The following is a 19,875-nucleotide window of genomic DNA, read 5'->3' as shown; positions in this document are numbered from 1 at the left end:
CTTCTCCTTACACTACCAGTCACTAGTGCTTACGAAAATCCCTTCTAAAAACACAATTTACAATAGCAGCAAAGCCCATCAAATGCCAAGGAATAAATCAAATGAAAAATGTGCAAGACCTCCACACTGAACTACAAAGCATTATTGAGGGAACTTAAAGACCTAAATAAATGTAGGGTTATACCATGTTCACAAATGGGAACATCATATTGTAATGATGTCGGTTCTCAAAAAGAATGCATAGATTCAATACAATTCCAATCAAAATCCCAGCAGGTTTGTTTTTGGAAATTGAATTCAAGTGAATCTGGCTCTATGGCCCACTAGAACATGGACACTATAGAAAAAGATCCAAGGGTCACAGTGTCCCCTATGTACAGGGTTTATAGGCAGCTATAGTTGAAAGACCATCAAGACCACAGGACCCTGAAAAACTCATTTGGGAGTAGAATGAGGAGATAAAAAATATTCTCAGTTAAAACAGACTCTTACCATGCTTTCAGTAGACTCAAGAGAAAGACCATAATTGACTAAATATACTTTCACTTAAGAGTGGTAGAAAGGACTTGTCACCTTTCATAAGTGATATCATTAGGGATCCTTCATTGTGGATATATGTGTGCAGGGATTCCTCTGGCAAGGACTTGGAGAGTGGGTCAATAAATCTCTTAGGCCACATGCTCATGGGTACCAGCTTGTGCATGAGATTGCAGGAGGCTCTTCACCTGTCCCAAGGCAGCAGCTGGGACTTGGCCTCAGCCTTGGCTTTTGAGGAGCTATGGGAGAGTTGAGGCTTGAAGTCAGTCATTGGAGGAGATGGCTGCTTCCTCCCTGACTACAAGCTGAGGAGCACCCGAGAGGCTGGGCAGGAGGTTGTAGGGGGCAAGGGATCGGGGAATGCAGCACTGTCTTTGTCCTCAGGCTGCACCTACAGAGGCAGGGCTCTGGCACGTGAAGAAACAGAGCTTGTTTCCCAGTGAGGGAGAGAGCAGAGACCCCAGGATTCCCTCAGTCTCCCATCTCGATCCCTTGAGGTGCAGGGCTTCCCTAAAAAGGGAGAAAATTCAGATCAGATGACAAGAAATTCAGAAGAAGAGAAACCAAGAGATGCAGGGGAAGCACTTTCCACCCCAATATCACACTCACTCTGCATCTTTCCGAAGAATGGTCTCTTCTCCCACAATGTGGTCTCAGAGACAGACCCTACAACACAGCATCTCTTTATTTTATCTAAAAAGAGAAGAGGCCGGGTGCAGTGGCTCACATGTGTAATCCTAGCACTTTGGGAGGCCAAGGCGGGTGGATCACGAGGTCAAGAGATCAAGACCAGCCTGGTCAACATGGTGAAACCCCGTCTCTACTAAAATTAGCATGCCTGTAATCCCAGCTACTCGAGAGGCTGAGGCAGGAGAATTGCTTTGAACCCAGGAAGTAGAGGTTGCAGTGAGCTGAGATCGTGCCATTGCACTCCAGCCTGGGCTGCACAGAGCGAGAGTCTGTCTCAAAAAATAAATAAAAATAAATAAATAAAATAAAAAGAGAAGAGAGAGGGGGAAACTGAGAGCTAGAGAAGAGCAGATGATGGCTGGGAATATCAGGGAGCCAGAGGAGTCTACAGGGAAGGCAGGGGAGGTTGAAGAGTAAAGAGACGTCTTATTTCCACAGGTTGGAGAACAGAACTCTCCAACTTCCTTTTTTTCCCAGCACACACCTCAAGTAGGTGAGCTAGTCAGACTCACTCTTCTACACAGTCTATGCTGGGAACTGACATGTGAGGGGAGGGAAGAGAGGACAGATGTAACTGGAGAGAGAGAGGACAGTTTTCCCACCTCTTATAGTATCTCGTTGAGTTCATGAAAGTCTATTTAGTACGTATTGTCAAGGGCTCCTGTCACTACTATGATGTCACAGATGGGTGGGTGCTAATGAGCCCCATGGGCCCCTGTGTTGAGTCACAGAGTTGAGGACTCCAGGTTCTCCCTGGAGCCTAGAAGGTCTTGCTTCTTTCTTCCCCAGTGGTCTACTAAGAGCATGAGTTCCAGAAACATGTCAATCTGTTTCTTTGTACTGAATCCTGTGTGCCCAGCATGGTAAGAACTGAAATAAAGAATATGGCACCCTCCCTGTCCTCACAGGGCTTGCATTCTAGCTGGGGAGAAGCATACACCCAACACCAGTGTGAATTGAATACCACTGGGGCACCTCCCCACATGGTTTCTGGAGTGTGTTGACACCAGTGCTAACAAGTCCCTTCCCTGCAGTCTGGAAATTCCAGAAGCTTCCTGATGGAGGAGAAAGGGTAGATAGAGGTGAGCTTAGGAAGGGAGATTTTGGTGGAAGGACCAGATGAAGGTTACTGGGAAAAATGCAAAGCAGGACCAGAAACAAGGGCTAAGGCCATAGGTTCATGTTTGTGGGAACCGAACCAGGCAGTGTGAGGGCTGGAAAGGCAGTGTGGACCAGAGGAGGGAGGGTCATCAGCACCAGGGATTCAGGGCTTACGGGGGGTAACTGAAAGCCCTGGGAGCTGAGAGAAGTTTGAGAACTATAGCAGTCAGGGTCCCCACAGGAAACAGATGGTGTGTCCACACTCGAGTTTGGAGAACTGGAAGAAAGCTTGATAAAGGGAGTATTTGTTTCCTGGAGCTGCTATAACAGATCACCATAAACCATGTGCTTAAAACAACAGCAATTTATTCCTCTCTGAGTTCAGGAGGCCAGCAATCCACAATCAAGGTGTCAGCAGGGTTGGTTCCTTCTGAAACCATCCCACGCCTCTCTCCTCGCACCTCGTGGCTGCCAACAACACTTGCCCTTCCTTGGCTTGTAGCCGCATCACTCCAACCTCTGCCTCCATTGTCATATGGCCCTGTGTCTTCAGGTAGCCTTCTTCTAATGACACAGTCATTGGATTTAGGCCCACCCTAAGTCAATATGACCTCATCTTAACTAACTACATCTGCAAAGACGCTCTTTCTAAATAAGGTGTCATTGCGAGGTTCTGGACGGACATGAAATTTTGGGGGGAATGCTATTCAAAGGGACTATTTACAAAGGTGTGGACAGGTGTAGGGAAACTCCAAGGGATACTGTGGTGTCTGGGGCTATAAAAGCAGAGAACCAGAGCCACCCCTTTATCTTCAGGGTGTGGAGAAGGAAGCAGAAGGAGGTACAGAAGCCCACCTTTAGAGAGCTGTGATCTTTGGTGATGCCCAAATCAACCCTGTGGGGAAGGAATGAGAGCACCAAGCCCCCTTCCCTCACTCTCCTCCACTCTTATGCCTTCAGCCAGAGTGCAGAGAGGCCACTGGTGCAGCCCACACAGATCACCCTCTTGAGGTAGCCAAAAAAGGCTTCTGGAGAGGCAAGTGGATGATAGTGACACAATGACAGGAGGGGCTGGCGGCAAGACGTGCCAAGAGGATCCAGGTGGAGATCTTGGGTAGGGCGGACATCTGGACAGGGTTGTAGGGTGACAGTGTCTTCTCTGCTCTCAGGCCTGCTCTTTTTTAGACCTCAGTCATGTGGAGGCTCCAGGGGTCCATCTGTGCCAGGTCAGGGCATTCTGAAAGTAACAGGATGAGCCCCATCTCCTTGGAAAGGAGGCCTGGTGGGGTTGCTCAAGGCATCTGAGTTCACACACATTTGGCCAGGACCAAATTTAATCATGGTCACATTCGTTGGCAGATATGCAGCTTTGGGGGGTTTGGGGTATTTTATTTTTATGGACTTTATTTTTTAGAGCAGTTTTAGGTTCATAGCAAAAGTACAATGAGTTCCCATGTACCCCCTTCCCCACATACACACAGCCTCCCCACTATCAACATCCTGCACTGGAGTAGCACATTTGTTGCAATCAGCTAACCTACATGACACATCATTATCACCCAGAGTCCGTAGTTTACATTAGAGTTCATTCTTGGGAGTGAATATTCTATGGGTTTAGACAAATGTATAATGCCATGTACCCACCATTGTAGTATCATACAGAGTAGCTTCACTGCCCTAAAAATCCTCCATACTCTGTCTATTCATCCCTCCACCCCAACCCCTGGCAACCACTGATCTTTTTATTGTCTCCATGTTTTTGCCTTTTCCAGAATGTCATATAGTTGGAATCATACAGTATCTAGCTTTTCCAGACTGGCTTCTTTCACTTAGCAATATGCATTCAAGGTTCTTCTGTGGTTCTTCATGGCTCAATAGTTCATTTATTTTTAGCACTGAATAATATCCCATTGTCTGGATGCATCACAGTTTATCCATTTGCCTACTGAAAGACATCTTGGTTGCTTCCAAGTTTTGGCGATTATGAATAAAGCTACTATAAACATGTGAGTGCAGGTTTTTGTATGGACATCAGTTTTCAACTCATTTATATTAATACCAAGAAGCATGATTACTTCATGGTATGGTAAGAGCATGTTTAGTGTTGTAAGAAACCACCAAGCTCTTCCAAAGTGACTATACCATTTTGTATTCCTACCAGCAGTGGATGTGGGTTCATGTAGTTCCATACTTTGTCAGCATTTGGTGTCACATTCAGTTTTTAAAACATGAATTTGACACCTTTAGGTGGGGACTTCCTTTATTTTTCTTTTTTTTTTTTTTTTAGACAGGGACTCGCTCTATCACCTAGAATAGGGTACAGTGATGCCATCATAGCTCACTACATTCTCAACTCCTGGATTCAAGGAATCTTCCTGTCTTAGCCTCCTGAGTAGCTGGGACTACAGGCACACACCACCACACCTGGCTAATTTTTTTTCTTTTCAAATTTTTTTGCAGAGACAGGATCTCACTCTGTTGACCAGGCTGGTCTTGAACTCATGGCCTCAAGTGATCCTCCTGCCTCAGCTCCTTAAGGTGCTGGGATTACAGGTGTGAGCCACCACACTCTAGGTGGGGCCTTCATGCCCAGTTCACCCACAGGCTCACTCATTTCCCATTGACCCATCCCAGGCCCATTTTATTCACATATATTATCTTCCCAGCCCCAGTAGACATTTGAGTTTTCAACCCCTACTTGAGCATATAGAATGGAGAAGAGAAAGGTGACTTGCTAGCCACTTAGCATGTGGTTCCCCATCCCTGTGCACCCTCTCACTCCCAATAGAGCAGAAACACCTGGGAGGAGGAGGGAGGCACCTCTACCCACTGGGCAAGGTGGGGTGAGTGACTGGCCTGGGGGAAGGGCTGGGGAAATACTTCTTTAAATGGAGTTGTTTCCTAGGAAGGCCCTGATGCTATTTGAGTGCAGGCAAAAACAAGTTTTGTGCCAACCCTCTCCAAGGTTTATTGATCAGATCCCAACTGCCATTTGGAAACATGGAAAAAACATGGACTTTTGTTTCTGAAGATCTAGGTTTCTATAGTTCCTGTCTGCCAGGGGCCTTGGACAGATCCTTTAATGCTTCTGAGCCTCAGTTTATCTTTCTGTAAATAATAATGGCTGTCTTACAAAGTTGCTATACAAGAAAAGGCATTTTTGCTCTTTGCCAACTATAAAATCAAGGACAATAGTTATTGTCTACTTGCTCTTCACACCTCCTCACCTCCCATTCTCTAATATATGCCAATCATTCCACTGAAACTGGGCTAGTTAAAGTCACCAGTGACCTCCATGTGGCCAAGTTCAAGGACCAGTTCTCAGTCCTCATTGTAACCAACTTACCTGAAGTGCCTAAAGCTTTCTTTCTCCTCAAAATACTTTGTCCATGTTGGCTCCAGAGCATCTGACTCTCTTGGTTTTCTTTCTACCTCCTTGGTTGTGCATTTTCTGTCTCTTTTGCAGGACCTGCCTCTTCTTCCTGACCTCAAAAGGATGGGGTTTACCAGGGCTGCATGCTTGGCACTCGTCTGCCCACCATCTATACCATGGGCTTGGTGACTATAGTAGTTTCCTAGGACTACAGTAATGAAGTACCACACTGAGTGGCTTAAAATAACAGAAATATATTCTCTCACAGTTCCAGAAGCCAGAAGTCTGAAATCAAGTCACCATACTCCCTCCAAAGGCCCTAGGGAAAAATTTCCTCTTAGCTCTTCTAGCTGCTGGTGGTTGCTGGTAATCTTTAGCACTTGTGTCTGTGGTAGCATAACTCCAACCTTTGCCTCTATTTTTACATCTTCCTTCTATATGTGTCTGTGACCAAATTCTTTCTCCTTTCTCTTATTCTTCTCCTCCTTCTTCTCCTCCTCCTAGTCCTTCTCCTCCTTCTTTTTCTCCATCTCCTTCTTCTTTTCTGTAATCCAGGCTGGAGTGCAGTGACACAGTCATAGCTCACTGTAACCTCAAAATCCTCAGCTCAAATGATCCTCCCCATCAGCCTCTTGAGTACCCAGGACTACAGGGATATACTGCCAGGACTGACTAATTTTTTTAAAAAAAAATTTTTGTAGAGGCAGGGTATTGCTATGTTGCCCAGGCTGGTCTTCAACTCCTGGGCTCAGGCAATCCTCCCGCCCTGCCTCCCAAAATGCTGGGATTACAGGTGTGAATCACCCTGTCCAGCCTAGATTTCTTTCCTTTTATAAGAACAACAGTCACTGGATTGGGGCACATTCCCATCTAGCATGACCTCAACTTGATTACATCTGCAAAACCCTATTTCCAAACAAGACATAAATTTTGGAGGAGACACTATCCAACCCCATACAGTGATGTTATCTAGTCTCCTGGTTTTAAAAACCATCCCTATATTACTGACTTTCAAATGCATACCTCCAAACCAGACATGGCTTCTGTCTTCCTGACTGTCGTCTCATGCCTTCTCCACACCTCCATTCACATGTCCCAGATCTACCATGTTAAGAATGAATTCTTGTTCTGAAACCTTGGTCCTTCCCTTTCTCCATAAATGGCAGCAGTTTGTAACCAGTTGCTCAGACCAAAAATTCTGGAGGTATCCTTGACTTCTCTATTTTTCTACATCCCAAATGTGATTTATCAGCACATCACACTGGCTCTACTTTCCAACTATATTCAAAATCTAGCTACTTCGAACCACGTCCATCCCCGCCTTTCTAATCCAAGCCACCATCCACTGTTACCAACTACAGAGCCTCTGACCTAATCTTCTACCATTCTCCTCAATGCACTGTCTTCTGCCAACTTAGAATCTGAATTTATAATTGCAAAGGCCAGGACTTCTTCTGCTGACACATTTAGGGACTTGCTAAGAGTTATGTCATTCAGCCCCAGCCTTAAGAGAATTCTAAATAACCAAATAACTTCTCTCAGAGATTTCTTCTCTTGACACTGTTCATGTTTTTGGTATTGCTTTCTTTTATTCATTCATTATCAATTCACATGTACTGAGCACTTGCTGTGTGCCAAACACCCTCCTGGGCTCTAGGAAAATAAGGTTAAATAAAAAGTAGTCTCTACTCTGCAGGCATTCCTAATCTAGTAGAAAAGTGGTCAGGTAAACAGTGTGTGCTCTATGCACAGGGAACTTTCTTCTTGAGCCCCAGATAAGGGGACACCTAAATCAGCCCCATAGGATATTCAGAAGATACCTCTAACCCTGCACAGGAGGCCTAGGGATCTGGTTGAGGTGTCACCTTTACTGGGGCTCAAGAAGAAAGCTTTTCCAGATTTTGCCCCCTTCCCCTCTTGAATATCACCCAACGTATCAAAGAAAGAAAAAAACAAAAATGCAACTCCATCTTCAATGGAGGTAGGAGATGCCTAAACCCCTGAAGCATAATAAGAAACAGAAAGCAGATGACACACGGCATATGAGCTAGCGAGGAGGAGTAAAGTCAAATCTCTGTGGCTGCAGGAGGTAATCAAGGAAAGGAAAACCTATTGGCTACAGAAAACCTGGGAAAAAAATCATTAATGGGAGACACCAGATACTGCAGAAAGCAGAAGCAAGGCCGAGGGTCTTGTGCTGGGATTATCGCTGTGTGAGGAGTAGTGAGACCACTCTAGGGACCCACCTTCTCCTTCCTCAGTAAGGCCATCATACCTCCCCAATCTTGCAGGGACCCGGGAGTTTGTTCTGGAGTTACAGAGTTATGAAATAAGTAAACCAGGGAAGCTCCAAAATGGGACCATCAAATGACCCAGGAAAATCAAAGCAGAATTGCTAAAGAGCACCCTAACCTTTCCCCACTCAGCCCCAGACACCAGCAGCTGGGTTCCCCACAGGAGATGGGAGAAGCCATCTCAGGAGAGACCAAACGACCCTCAGAGAAAAGACCAACAAATACTGGCATTTGGAAATCCCAATAAAAGTAGCTGGCTGGCCACTTTTTCAAGACACCCCAGCCCAGAAGCCCCCCATGCACTTCCAATGAGAAACACCCAAGAAAAATCAAGTATTCAAGAGAAGCCTTAAACATAATAGGGGAAAAAATGAACAAAGGGAGAGAAAAAAAAACTCGTGGAGAAAAGTAGCAATTGTAGAAAGCAAAACAATTCAAAGAAATTACAACGAATAGCTTCAGAAAGATAATGGAAGATATTACATCCATGAAATTAAAATAAAAGAATGCAATACTTTAAAAATAAAGAGGAACAAAGAACAAATTGTATATGATAGTCCAAATGTAAAAGTCAGTAGTAGAATTGGATGCTGAAGTCAATGAAATCTCCTAGAAAGTAAAACAAAAGGATAAAGTGAGAGATAATAACAGAGAATAGATAGGAAAATTAGAGGATTAGTCCAGAGGATCAAAACTGACTGTTAGGAGAAATATAAAGAAAGAACTGAAAGGAAGAGGAAAATGTAGCAAATTGCATTTTCCAAAGACGGCTGTCACAATATCCCCTTTCCCACAAACTTTTCTAGAATCTTGCCATGGCCCCATCAAGAGGTGGTTGTAATGGCTAGTAGGACAATACATTTAAAACATAGGTGAGTTGCAGGGCGCAGTGGCTTACGCCTGTAATCACAGCACTTTGGGAGGCCAAGGCGGGCAGATCACCTGAGGTCAGGAGTTTGAGACCAGCCTGATCAACATGGAGAAACCCAGATTCTACTAAAAATACAAAATTAGCCAGAAGTGGTGGCACATGTCTCTAATCCCAGCTACTCGGGAGGCTGAGGCAGGAGAATCGCTTGAACCCGGGAGGCAGAGGTTGCAGTGAGCCGAGATTGCACCATTGCACTCCTGCCTGGGCAACATGAGCGAAACTCCGTCTCAAAAAAAAAAAAAAAAAAAAATAGGTGAGTTAAAGCTACATTTTTTTTTAAAAGTCATATCAGTATGAAGACTGACTACATTTGTGGCCTGTACACCTCTTAATATTAAGGAGAATTAAGAATTCTTATCTGAATCATCTAGTTTTGCAATTCCTTTGCCCTTGAATCCTCAGAGGCTTTCGTGACTGTATATTCACCAGTATGGTAAAAGGGAGACTGTATGATAGGAAGCTAGGTCATCAAAGGCAACATTCTTTCTGCTGTGCTTGCTGGAAGAATTGCCCTAGAGTCCTGAGCCACTATGGAAGCTGGCTGTCACAATGGAAGAAGGCCACCATACTGTGAGGAAGCCCAAAAGAGGCCTTGTGGAGAGATCACATAGGATGCCCTGAGAAGAGAAAGATTTCCAAAAAGCCCCCAGCTGCTCCACTACCCACAGTTCCAGATCCAAACGTCATCTCACTATGATCTTATGACAGAGAACCACCTAGTGAAGATTTTCCAACATCCATGAGAGGTCATAAAGTGATGGTTATAGTTTTAAGTCACTTAAGTTGGGGACGATTTGCTACAATGTTAGCAACAGCTAACCAGAATATTGTGTTAGAGATAATAGAACTTCCCAGATTGAAAGATATAAGTCCCCAGACTAAAAAGGCCTACTGAGAGAACCTGGCATGATTCATGGAGAAAAGACCCACTCTAGAGCACATGTGAAATTTCAGAACAAAGGTAGAAAGTAAAAATCCAAAAAAAAGAAGAAAGAAAGAAGGAAAGAAAGAAAAGAAAGAAAGAAAGAAAGAAAGAGAGAGAAAGAAAGAGAGAGAGAAAGAGAAAAAAAGAAAAAGAAAAAGAGAGAGAGAAAGGGAGGAAGGGAAGGGAAGGGAAATTGGTGAGAGGGTGAGAATTACAGAAAGCAGGGAAATTATACAGAAGATGAATAATTAGTATGGCACTGGACTTCTCAAAAGTAACAGCAGGGGCTGGGCACAGTGGCTCATGCCTGCAATCCCAGCGCTTTGGGAAGTTGAGGCAGGAGGATCACTGGCGGCCAGGAGTTCAAAATCAGTGTGGGCAACATAGTGAAACACTGCCTCAAGAAAGAAAGAAAAGAAAGAAAAAGAAAGAAAGAGAGGGAGGGAGGGAGGGAGGGAGGGAGGGAGGGAGGAAGGAAGGAAGGAAGGGAGGAAGGAAGGAAAGAGAAGGAAAGAAAGATTCAATGGAGCAATCTTTACATTAGGGAGGATATGCCCCCAAGTTAACACAACAGAAGTTTATTTCTGCTCACATAATAGTCCTGGATGGATGTTCATGTAATAGGCAGGCACTCCTCTGTGAGACCCAAGCTTCTTCCACCTTGAGGCTCAGCCATACCACAGGCCCCCTCCTAATGTTTTGGGGTCCTGGACCCCATTAACTATCTGGCAGACCCCTTCTGATAATATTTTTAAATCAATAAAATAAAACACATAGTAACACAAAGCAAAACAATTATATGGAGATATAACTATCAAAATAAATAAAGACTATTATGAGATAGTAATAAATGTGCTTCTGTATTAATTAAATAAATAGTAAGACAATACATTTAAAACATAGGTGCGTTTAAGCTACATTTATTTTTTAAAGACATATCCTTGTGAAGACTGACTACACTTGTGGCCTGCACACCTCTCAGTATTGAAGAGGGCTAAGAGTTCTTATCTGATGGCTGGGTATGGTGGCTCAGGCCTGTAATCCCAGCACTGTGGGAGGCCGAGGTGGGCGGATCATGATGTCAAGAGTTCGAGACCAGCCTGGCCAACATGGCGAAATCCCATCTCTACTAAAAATACAAAAATTTGACTACTTAGCTCAGGGCCTGGTGGCTAGACAGGTTCTCTCCTTTCCAGTCGGAGGCCTCTGCCACACACATGCTCCGCCAGATCCTCGGTCAGGCCAAGAAGCATCCTAGCTTGATCCCCCTCTTTGTATTTCTTGGAACTGGAGCTGCTGGAGCAACACTGTATCTCTTGCGTCTGGCATTGTTCAATCCAGATGTTTGTTGGGACAGAAATAACCCAGAGCCCTGGAACAAACTGGGTCCCAATGATCAATACAAGTTCTACTCAGTGAATGCGGATTACAGCAAACTGAAGAAGGAACGTCCAGATTTCTAAATGAAATGTTTCACTATAACGCTGCTTTAGAATGAAGGTCTTCCAGAAGCCACATCCGCACAATTTTCCACTTAACCAGGAAGTATTTCTCCTCTAAATGCATGAAATCATGTTGGAGATCCTATTGTAATCTCTATTGGAGATTACACTGATTAATAAATAACTGAAACTTGAAAAAAAAATTAGCTGGGCATGGTGGTGCATACCTGTAATCCCAGCTACTTGGGAAACTGAGGCAGAAGAATTGCTTGAACCCTGGAGGCAGAGGTTGCAGTGAGCCAAGATCGCACCACTGCACTCCAGCCTGGGCAACAGAGCAAGACTCCATCTCAGAAAATAAATAAATAATTCTTATCTGAATCATCCAGTTTTGCAAACCTTTAACAAACAATGCATCTACCTCCACATATTAATTGACCAACAATTGGAGGCAAGGACTACTGGAAAGCAACATAGATTGTGAGCACATGTGACTTCCACATTTGGTGGTGGAATGCCTCCCCTGCTCAGTGTCAGCCAGTTGTGTGGCACAGCTGTCTATCAACAGGAAGACTGCAATTATGTGCAGTCTAGTGGCAGGTCTAATAACTGCCGCGGTTTCTAAGTAGTGATGAATGTAACGATATTTTGAGCTATCTGCAACAACTGTAATGTGATATGAAAATATCTGTGATTTCTACTGGTGACAAAGTCACAGATACTGCTAACACCACTGTGGTTTATTGTCTACATTTATAATAGAAAGAAATGCTCAACTAGTTTAAGGTTAGGAAAAATAAAGACATATTTTTCCCATCCAAGTTCATAGATTTCCTTGAATTTTGGGTCTGTGGACCACAGGTTAGGATGCTTCCTCTGGAGTCTTCTTGTCATATCTGCAGCCAGCCAGTAAAACAGTAAAGAGCACAGAAAACTGCACAGATGAAGTCTTTATGGACCTGTTCTGAAATTGACACATATCATTTCCACTCATGTTCCACTGGGGAAAGTTTAGCCCTGTGGCTACATGTCCCTACAAGGAAAGCTGAGAAATATAACCTTACTTTCATGCTCAGGAAGAAGAAATAACAGATTTGGATGCTCAGCCAGCAGTCTCTTCCACAATCAGTAGTGTGGGTAGCCTTCTTGCCACACCTAGAACACACCCAATCCCTTTCCAAGGGAGTCAAAGTAAAACCCCATGTAGCTTCTGCATTCAGCTCAATATCTGGAACTTCTAGGTGATATACAGTCCTTTCCAACAAGTCTGATAGAATTTCTCTTGGTCCACAGACTTATGAACTGTGCTCTACTCCCCACCCCTGCACACATCCAATATATAGGATAATTGCAATTAAGATTGGGAGACACGGGCAGTGCCTGGTCCATAACAATGATGGAACCCTGCCAGACAAGCATTGTGAAGACCCTCTGCCCTGGCAATGGAGGGGGTTACTACATTAGACCCTGTATCCTTTCTCTGGGAGGAGTCTCCTTGTCTTCTGTGGCCCCTGCTCTGCCCTCTGGGAAATTCTCCCTTGTCCATTATCTCCTGTGGCCAGATCTGAAGGGGTTGTTAGTAGTATCCTCCTTTTGGGGGTTCCCACTGCTTTCACAGCACTTTTGGTTCATGGAAGCTTGGGGGTCCATGTGTTTGTCTGAACTTTTTAAAGACCATCTTTGTGACTTCTTGAGAAATTCAATTTCCTCCTGCAAAAAGATTTCTGATCTATTTGCTTCCCATTGGTTACATGCACCGCTTACCACCTCCAAAATTCCCTATACGTGATTCTTAAATCTGTTTGAGTTCTTTTTTGCTTTTTCAGCTCCATGCCAATCTCCATTTGTCAAATATCAGCTACTGTAAGGCCATCTGTAGCAAGAGGATTATTAGAGAGACAATATCCTTAACCTGATCTTTGCTGCAGGAATAAGTCCTTTGGTTTAACTGAGAAGAATTCATCAGTCTTTGTGGCTCAAATACTTATTCAGTGTTACCACCTCCTCTGTGGGGTCTAGAAACTGTTTCTTCAACCCTTGATTTCTGCTTACAAATAGCCCAGTTCTTTCTTGAGCTCATCTTTTCCTGGTGACAACCTGCTAAGTGAATTAAATAACTGACAACAAATCCCACCCACCTTTCTCCAACCTCTTTCACTATAGGTAGAGACCCAGTAGGAGATTAAATGTTCTCAGGTATCTGAATGCTTTCCTCCTAGCTCAATAGGCATATCAATTTATATCTGTTTCCTCACCACCTTTTCCCAGCCAATGACATTTAATTTTTGTAATGGCATCACCCTACTTCTAAAACCAATTTCTGTGCTAGAGCACAGTTAGGCTGCTAACAAATAGACCTCAAAATTTCAGTGACTTAAAACAATAGTTGTTTATTTTTAGCCTACATATATTACTGAGTGGGCTGTTCTATGCGTGGTCATTCAAGAACTGATGCTCCTTGCATCTCATGGCTCTACAAATCCCTAGAACTTCATTTTTATTGTCTCCATTTGTATTGCCAGAAGGGGGAAAGCATGGAGGAAAAAACCCAGGAAGTTTTGAATGGGCTAGGTATTTCCATTAAAGGAAACTTGATCACATGGCTAAGTTGTATTGCAAGGGAAGCTGGGAAGTATAGTCTAACTATGTGCCCAAGATTTTGATGGACAGCTGGTACCATCTGCATGGTTATTTTCAGCCTAGACTTTTATGCCCAGCCAATTTATCAATCCCGTATAAGGATGGTCAAAAGACATTTTCAGACATGTAAAATCTGAAAAATATATCTTCCATTAACCCTTTCTCAGAAAGCTATCAGAGGATGTGCTACACCAAAAAGAGGAATTAAGGCAAAAAAAAGAAGACAACATGCAGAACAGAAAACAGGGAACAACAATTGTATAGGTCCAGAGAGCCTGTAGTCCATATCAGGGCAGAAGTTTGGAGAGAAGTTTGGAACTTTCTCCAGGAAAAAAAGTAGAACTAGTAACTTACATGACAGTGTGACAGAGTGGAAAATTGTAATAAGGTACATTTTGTATAAAGTTGTTAAAAAATGAGGAGATTTTAGTTAGAATATCAAAGAAAACTCAGTCGTAAAATGAGATAATTACTAAATCTAGCAAAATAAACAATTTTATAATAAAAGAGATTTAATCATAAAATACTATGTAGCTCAGCAGTGAACAATCTTTATATAATCATTAAATTGAAAACAGTGATGATGGGCTTAACCAAAAATTGAGATGTAATTAAAAGAGGTTTAGATAAGGAGTGTAAATAACTAAAGTCATCATAATAAGATATATATTAGTCAGGATGGGCTAAGTTATTCAATAGTAAGAACCCCAAAATCTAAATAGCAAAATATGCTTCTGTCTTACCCAACACTGCTCACATGGATGCTCAGGGGCTTTGCTCCATGTGATCATTCAGGGATTCAGTCAGCAGCTCCACCAGCTTGTAGCAATACCCTCTGGAACACATGGCATCCTTGGTCCCATGGCAGGGCACAGAGAATGGAGAAGGGTGCATGTTTTTACCATCCCTCCCCTTATAATTTCATTTGCCAAGAACAGTCATATGTTCCTGTTGAACAGGCGGGGGCTTGACAATACAGTCTTCCATGTGCTCTGAAGGGGAGAAAGACTGGTAATATTTGCCAAGGGAAGTTTACAAAATCACCTAAAATGAATAAATCAAGAGACAGTGTTATATACACATTCTTTTAAAATATGGAAGTAAGGACCAGAACATGTTGAAAAGTTAAAAGAAAAAAAAGGTTGAAAATGTTTCTGGTGAGCCTGGCAAGTAACCAGCACGGGGAGTGAAGCAGGCCAGGGAACAGGAGCCCACTGGATTTTGCTGTAAGCTTTTTTAGCATCATTTCACTTTTGAAACTATCTGTATGTATTGTTTTTATTAAGTTTTATGTAACTTATTTTTTAAGTTACTTGAAAAATAAAAACTGGAAGTAGGAAGACTATCACAAACATACCCCCAGTAATCCCATCTGGGATCATAATTGAGGTCGACCTCAGATGACCAGTCAGCAGTTTGCAGAATTCCCACCCTCCCTTGGCTGTTTGGTCAAGCTCCTTCCCAGGGTCTCTCACTGCTCATGATTCCAGATACTTGAATTTGCTTAGAGCAACTAGGCGCTGCCTTGCAGCCTCTTACCCTCCTCAAATCTCTCAGAATTGTACTAATGTTTACTTTACATGCCTCAATCTAAAGAGTCTTCTCCTTGTGAAAACAAATGCAAAACACCAGTTGAAAACTTCCATTCTCCCTATTAACTATTCGTAAACCCCATCGGTCCGAGGCTTTTCAACTTTTTCTAACAGTTTCTTCTCTTTAACTTTTTTTTTGAAAACTTTAGTTAAGCTAGGGATCTGACCTGTGGGCACTCTATTTCCTCCTTTGTGTCCTTGTTACCCACTCTTCTTACCAAGGTTTGTAAATGTCCTTTGAACATCACAGCATTCCAGGAATCTTGCTATGCCAGTCTTCCTCCTGCCCCTCTTCCACACACAATGGCCAGAGAGAGTTTCAGTGATGTGCCTGTCATCATGGTGTCCTTGATAACTCTCTTTTGTCTCCTTAGCAAAATAAGGTAGGCCCTTTACAACCTGTCCCTACCCACTTTCCACCCACCTGGCTGCCTGCCCCAGGCTCCCTGTGCTCCAGCCACCAGGAATCTCGGGCCTCCATTTTGGCTCCTGCGGGGGTCCCTGCCTGGAATGCCTGTCCTCTCCCTGCTGGGTGCGTCTCTCAGATCCAGAAGCCTCCCCAGACTCCCAGCAGCTGCAGAGTAAGGGAAAGGGGTCCATTAAAATGGACGGTGAGTTCAACACTCTCTTAGCGATTCTAACACTGGGAAACTTACTCAGCTTCTCAGAACCTCAGTTTTTCAGCTGATGCGTTAGGATTGGTCTGAATTATCTTTAACATCTCTTTCAGGTCTAATACTACTCCCTCCCACCACCCCCACCCCTGCAAAAATTACACTGAACTGCAATGGATGTTTGTTTGTTTGTGACAGGGACTTACTCTGTCACCCAGGCTGGAGTCCAGTGGTGCAATCATGGCTCATTGCAGCCCCGACCTCCTGGGCTCAATCAATCCTCCCATGTCAGCCTCCCAAGTAGCTGGGACTACAGGCATGCACCACCACATCCAGCTAATTTTTGTGTTTTTTTGTAGAGACGGGATTTCACAGTATTGCCCAAGCTGGTCTTGAACTCCTGGGCTCAAGTGATCCACTCACTTCAGCCTCCCAAAGTGCTGGGATTACAGGTGTGAGCCACTACATCCTGCTGGAATTTAAATTTTAAGAGCACAGACTCTGAAGCTAGAGCCAAATTGCCTGGGTTCAAATCCCAGCTCTACCACTTACTAGCTACCTGACCTTGAGCAAGTTACTAAGCCTCCCTATTTAATGGGAAATCGTAATGGTCATTGTCTCATAAGATTATTGTGAGAATTAAGTGATATATACACATATGTTGTGATGCATATGAAGTGCTTGTAGTAGCTCTAATAAGCTCTTACTATTATCATTATTCTACACTGCCAAACTGAGCAATTGGAGGAACAAGGCCATAGCTCCTTTCTCTCTAAACCCACAGTGCCTAGGACTTTGTCCAGCATGGAAAACAAAAATCTCCACTTTTTCCCCAGTGGAAAGACGGAGAGAACTGGGAGAAGCCTGCATTGCATCCTATGAGTCACACTTTAAGAGCTCTGCCCAGCCTCCTAGACTGTCTTCCCTTTCCGAATGTCACTCCATCAAGTCATATCTGGCCTTCTGCTCAACATTGAGAAGACTTGAGGGTAGAGCTGAAAGGGACTGCACTGGGGGGTAGGGGACAGAGCTTGTTTTAAGCTTGCTCAGGCCAAGTCCTTAGCTCTGAAACCTCTACAGGCATAAAAATCTATGAATTTAAGAAATCGAAAAAAGGTATCTCTGGAGGGCTGGGAGTGGTGGCACACCCAGGAGCTCTCGGAAGGCCAAGCTGTGTACCCCTCTTTGGGGAGACTCAGGGAGGACTGCTCTTCCCCACAAAATATACAAAAAGCTGGTGGCTTCTTCACTCCAGGTCTTCCTCAGAGATGAAGGACACCAGGATGGGAGAGGTGGGGAGGAGAGAGTCCCTGCACCCACCATGGTCAGCCTGGAAAGCTTTACCCACACGTGGGGTGATAAAAGCTGCAGCTGCTAAGGACCACAGAAGTTTGGGTTAGAACCAAGGAGAAGGAGCAACAAGGGGAATAAATAGTAGGGCTGGGGAATCGGTTAGCAAAGACCCCAAAGGCAGGAGAGGGACAGGTCTCAGGAAAGGCTGGGTCAGGAGAGCTCTCCAAACTAAGACACTGCTGGCCATTTGTATCTATCGCAGATTATTTAATAAAGAGCTGCCAAAGTGACTGCAATTTCATTGCTAATGTACTGATGCCTCGCAGTTCTGCATCTTAACCTCATTGCTGGGGCTCCAGAGGCCCCCTACCCACCCCGCCTCCCAGCCCAACATCCCCCTGCAGCCACTGGGGCGGAGCATCTCATTTTGCTAGAATGTCATCCATTTATCAAAGGACAGGATTAGCCCCCTCCTCCACATTCAGCAGGCAGAGCCTTCCTCTTTCTAATTTCAACTTGGCAACAGCTTAGGTTATTAACCTACTGAAATATCCTCCAGGGTCTCCCTCTCACACCATGCTGCTTCCCCCCATGTTTTCCCAGCATTCACTCTCTGACTCTTTTTCTCTAGGGCTGTGGTACTTAAACTTTTTCCATCTTTAGATCTTTATATATGGATAAAATATATCTCTCTCCTTACTCATGTCTGATGCTAGAGGGGGATGTCATTAACGGTATTAATGGTGAGCTGAGCTGAGGGAATGCTCTCCAGGACAAGGGGGAAGACTGTGATGCCACTTTTGACAAGAGATCGGAAGGCAAGCAGATGAGGTGAAAGGAGCTTTTGAACTAGAATCAGGAGACCTGGATTCAGGACCTAACTCTGTCACTCACTCAACTTTTGACCTTGGGCAAGTCTACTTCTCTTCTGTGGGCCTCAGTTTCCCTATGTCTGAAATGAGAGCAAGGGTAAGAACCAGGGGTTCGAGGACTCAGAAACCCCCAGGGGTCAGGTGGATCACTCAAATGAGCAAATTGGCTAGTATAAGACAATGGGGAGTGATAGGGAAATTGGAGCATACGTGTCCAAACTGAAAGCAATCAAATTTTTTAAATTAAGTTTTCACCAAACAAAATAGATCTGCTGGACAAATTAAACCCATGATCACCAGTTTGTGGCCTCTGGAAAGCCCTCTGAGGTCCCTTTCCATTGTCACATTCTACAATATAATCATTTATGTGAACGGGGCCCATCTTTAAAGTACTTTGAGTAGACATGGTGTGAATTCAGGACATAGGTTTCTTGTCCACCCCACCCCCAGCCCCTAACATATGCCTGATTTGCTATCTGAAATGTCATTAAAAGGTGTTGTGGTGTTCATATATGTCCAGGAATTATTCAGTACTCCTTTCTTCAGAACGTAAGACCTGATTCTCCTCCCCTTGTGTGTAGGTTGGACTTAGTGACTTACCTTTAACAGATGAATTGTGTTGGAAGTGATAGTATGTGACTTGTAAGACCAAGTCATAAAAGGCATTGTGGCTGCCTCCGCCTCCTTCTCCTCCTCCTCCTCTTCTTCTTCTTCCTCCTCCTCCTCTTCCTCCTCTCTCTTTCTCTCTTTCTCACTCTCTCGCTCGCTCACAGAAACCAGCTGCCATGAGGTGAGGACTTAAAGTAACCCTGTGGAAAGACCCACATGGCAGAAACTGAGGCCTCCTGCCAACAGTCACTGTAAGGGAGCCATCTTGGAAATGGATCCTCCAGCCTCTACCAAGCCCATAGCCCTAACCAACATCTTGCTGGCAACCTAGCAAGAAACTCTCAACCAGAATGACCCAGCTAAGTCACTTTCAAATTCCTGACCCACTGAAACTGTGATATAATAACTATTTGTTATTTTAAGCTGCTAAATTTGGGAGTAATTTGTTACACATCAATAGATAATAAATACATTAAGAAACAAACTTCCCATTCCACAATAACAGATAAGACTTAAATCCATATTCCCCAGGGAAAGAAAAAGATCTCAAGTGGGCACCGAAAGTTAGGAGAAACTGGGAAGGAGGTGGTTGTTACATGGGCTGGAGATAAGCTTTGCTGGCTTTATAATTTGCAACAAACCAACACTGAAATTATAATAAGTAAATTAATTGTTAGAAACTAGGTGCTGAGCTATATATATTCAAAAGCATAACTCAGATCCACCTAATTCAGTCTTTCTGCTGGACACCTTAACTTAGATGGTCCAATATCACTGCAACCTGAATCCATCCAATTCTCAACCCAGTTTTTCCCCCAAAAGCCTCCATGCCTCAGAGAATGGCACAACCATCCACCTAGGGCATACACAACCTCCATCTCCAACTTCAACAAGAATAAGAACTGCAGATTTCACCCCCCAGTTTTTTTTTTTTTTTTTTTTTTTTTTTTTTTTTTTTTTTT

The 19,875-nt window shown here is 43.8% G+C and overlaps 1 protein-coding gene across 1 annotated transcript; it reads left to right on the top strand.

The window, feature by feature from the left end:
- Nucleotides 1–11,009: 11,009 nt before the first annotated feature.
- On the top strand, nucleotides 11,010–11,496 carry LOC111543027 (cytochrome c oxidase subunit NDUFA4). Its single transcript, XM_023212769.1, has one exon. It carries the CDS (start codon nucleotides 11,069–11,071, stop codon nucleotides 11,312–11,314), a length of 246 nt encoding a protein of 81 aa, XP_023068537.1. The 5' UTR covers nucleotides 11,010–11,068; the 3' UTR covers nucleotides 11,315–11,496.
- Nucleotides 11,497–19,875: the final 8,379 nt, after the last annotated feature.

The sequence above is a fragment of the Piliocolobus tephrosceles genome, chromosome 5 (assembly GCF_002776525.5).
Source record: "Piliocolobus tephrosceles isolate RC106 chromosome 5, ASM277652v3, whole genome shotgun sequence".
In the NCBI taxonomy this organism is placed as follows: Eukaryota; Metazoa; Chordata; class Mammalia; order Primates; family Cercopithecidae; genus Piliocolobus; species Piliocolobus tephrosceles.
The sequence above is the reverse complement of the archived record's forward strand: the minus strand, read 5'-3'. Positions and strand labels throughout refer to the sequence as shown.

What these genes read in the sequence shown, in the direction of transcription:
- LOC111543027 (XM_023212769.1), top strand. Translation starts at nt 11,069, where the DNA reads ATGCTCCGCCAGATCCTCGGTCAGGCCAAGAAGCATCCTAGCTTGATC.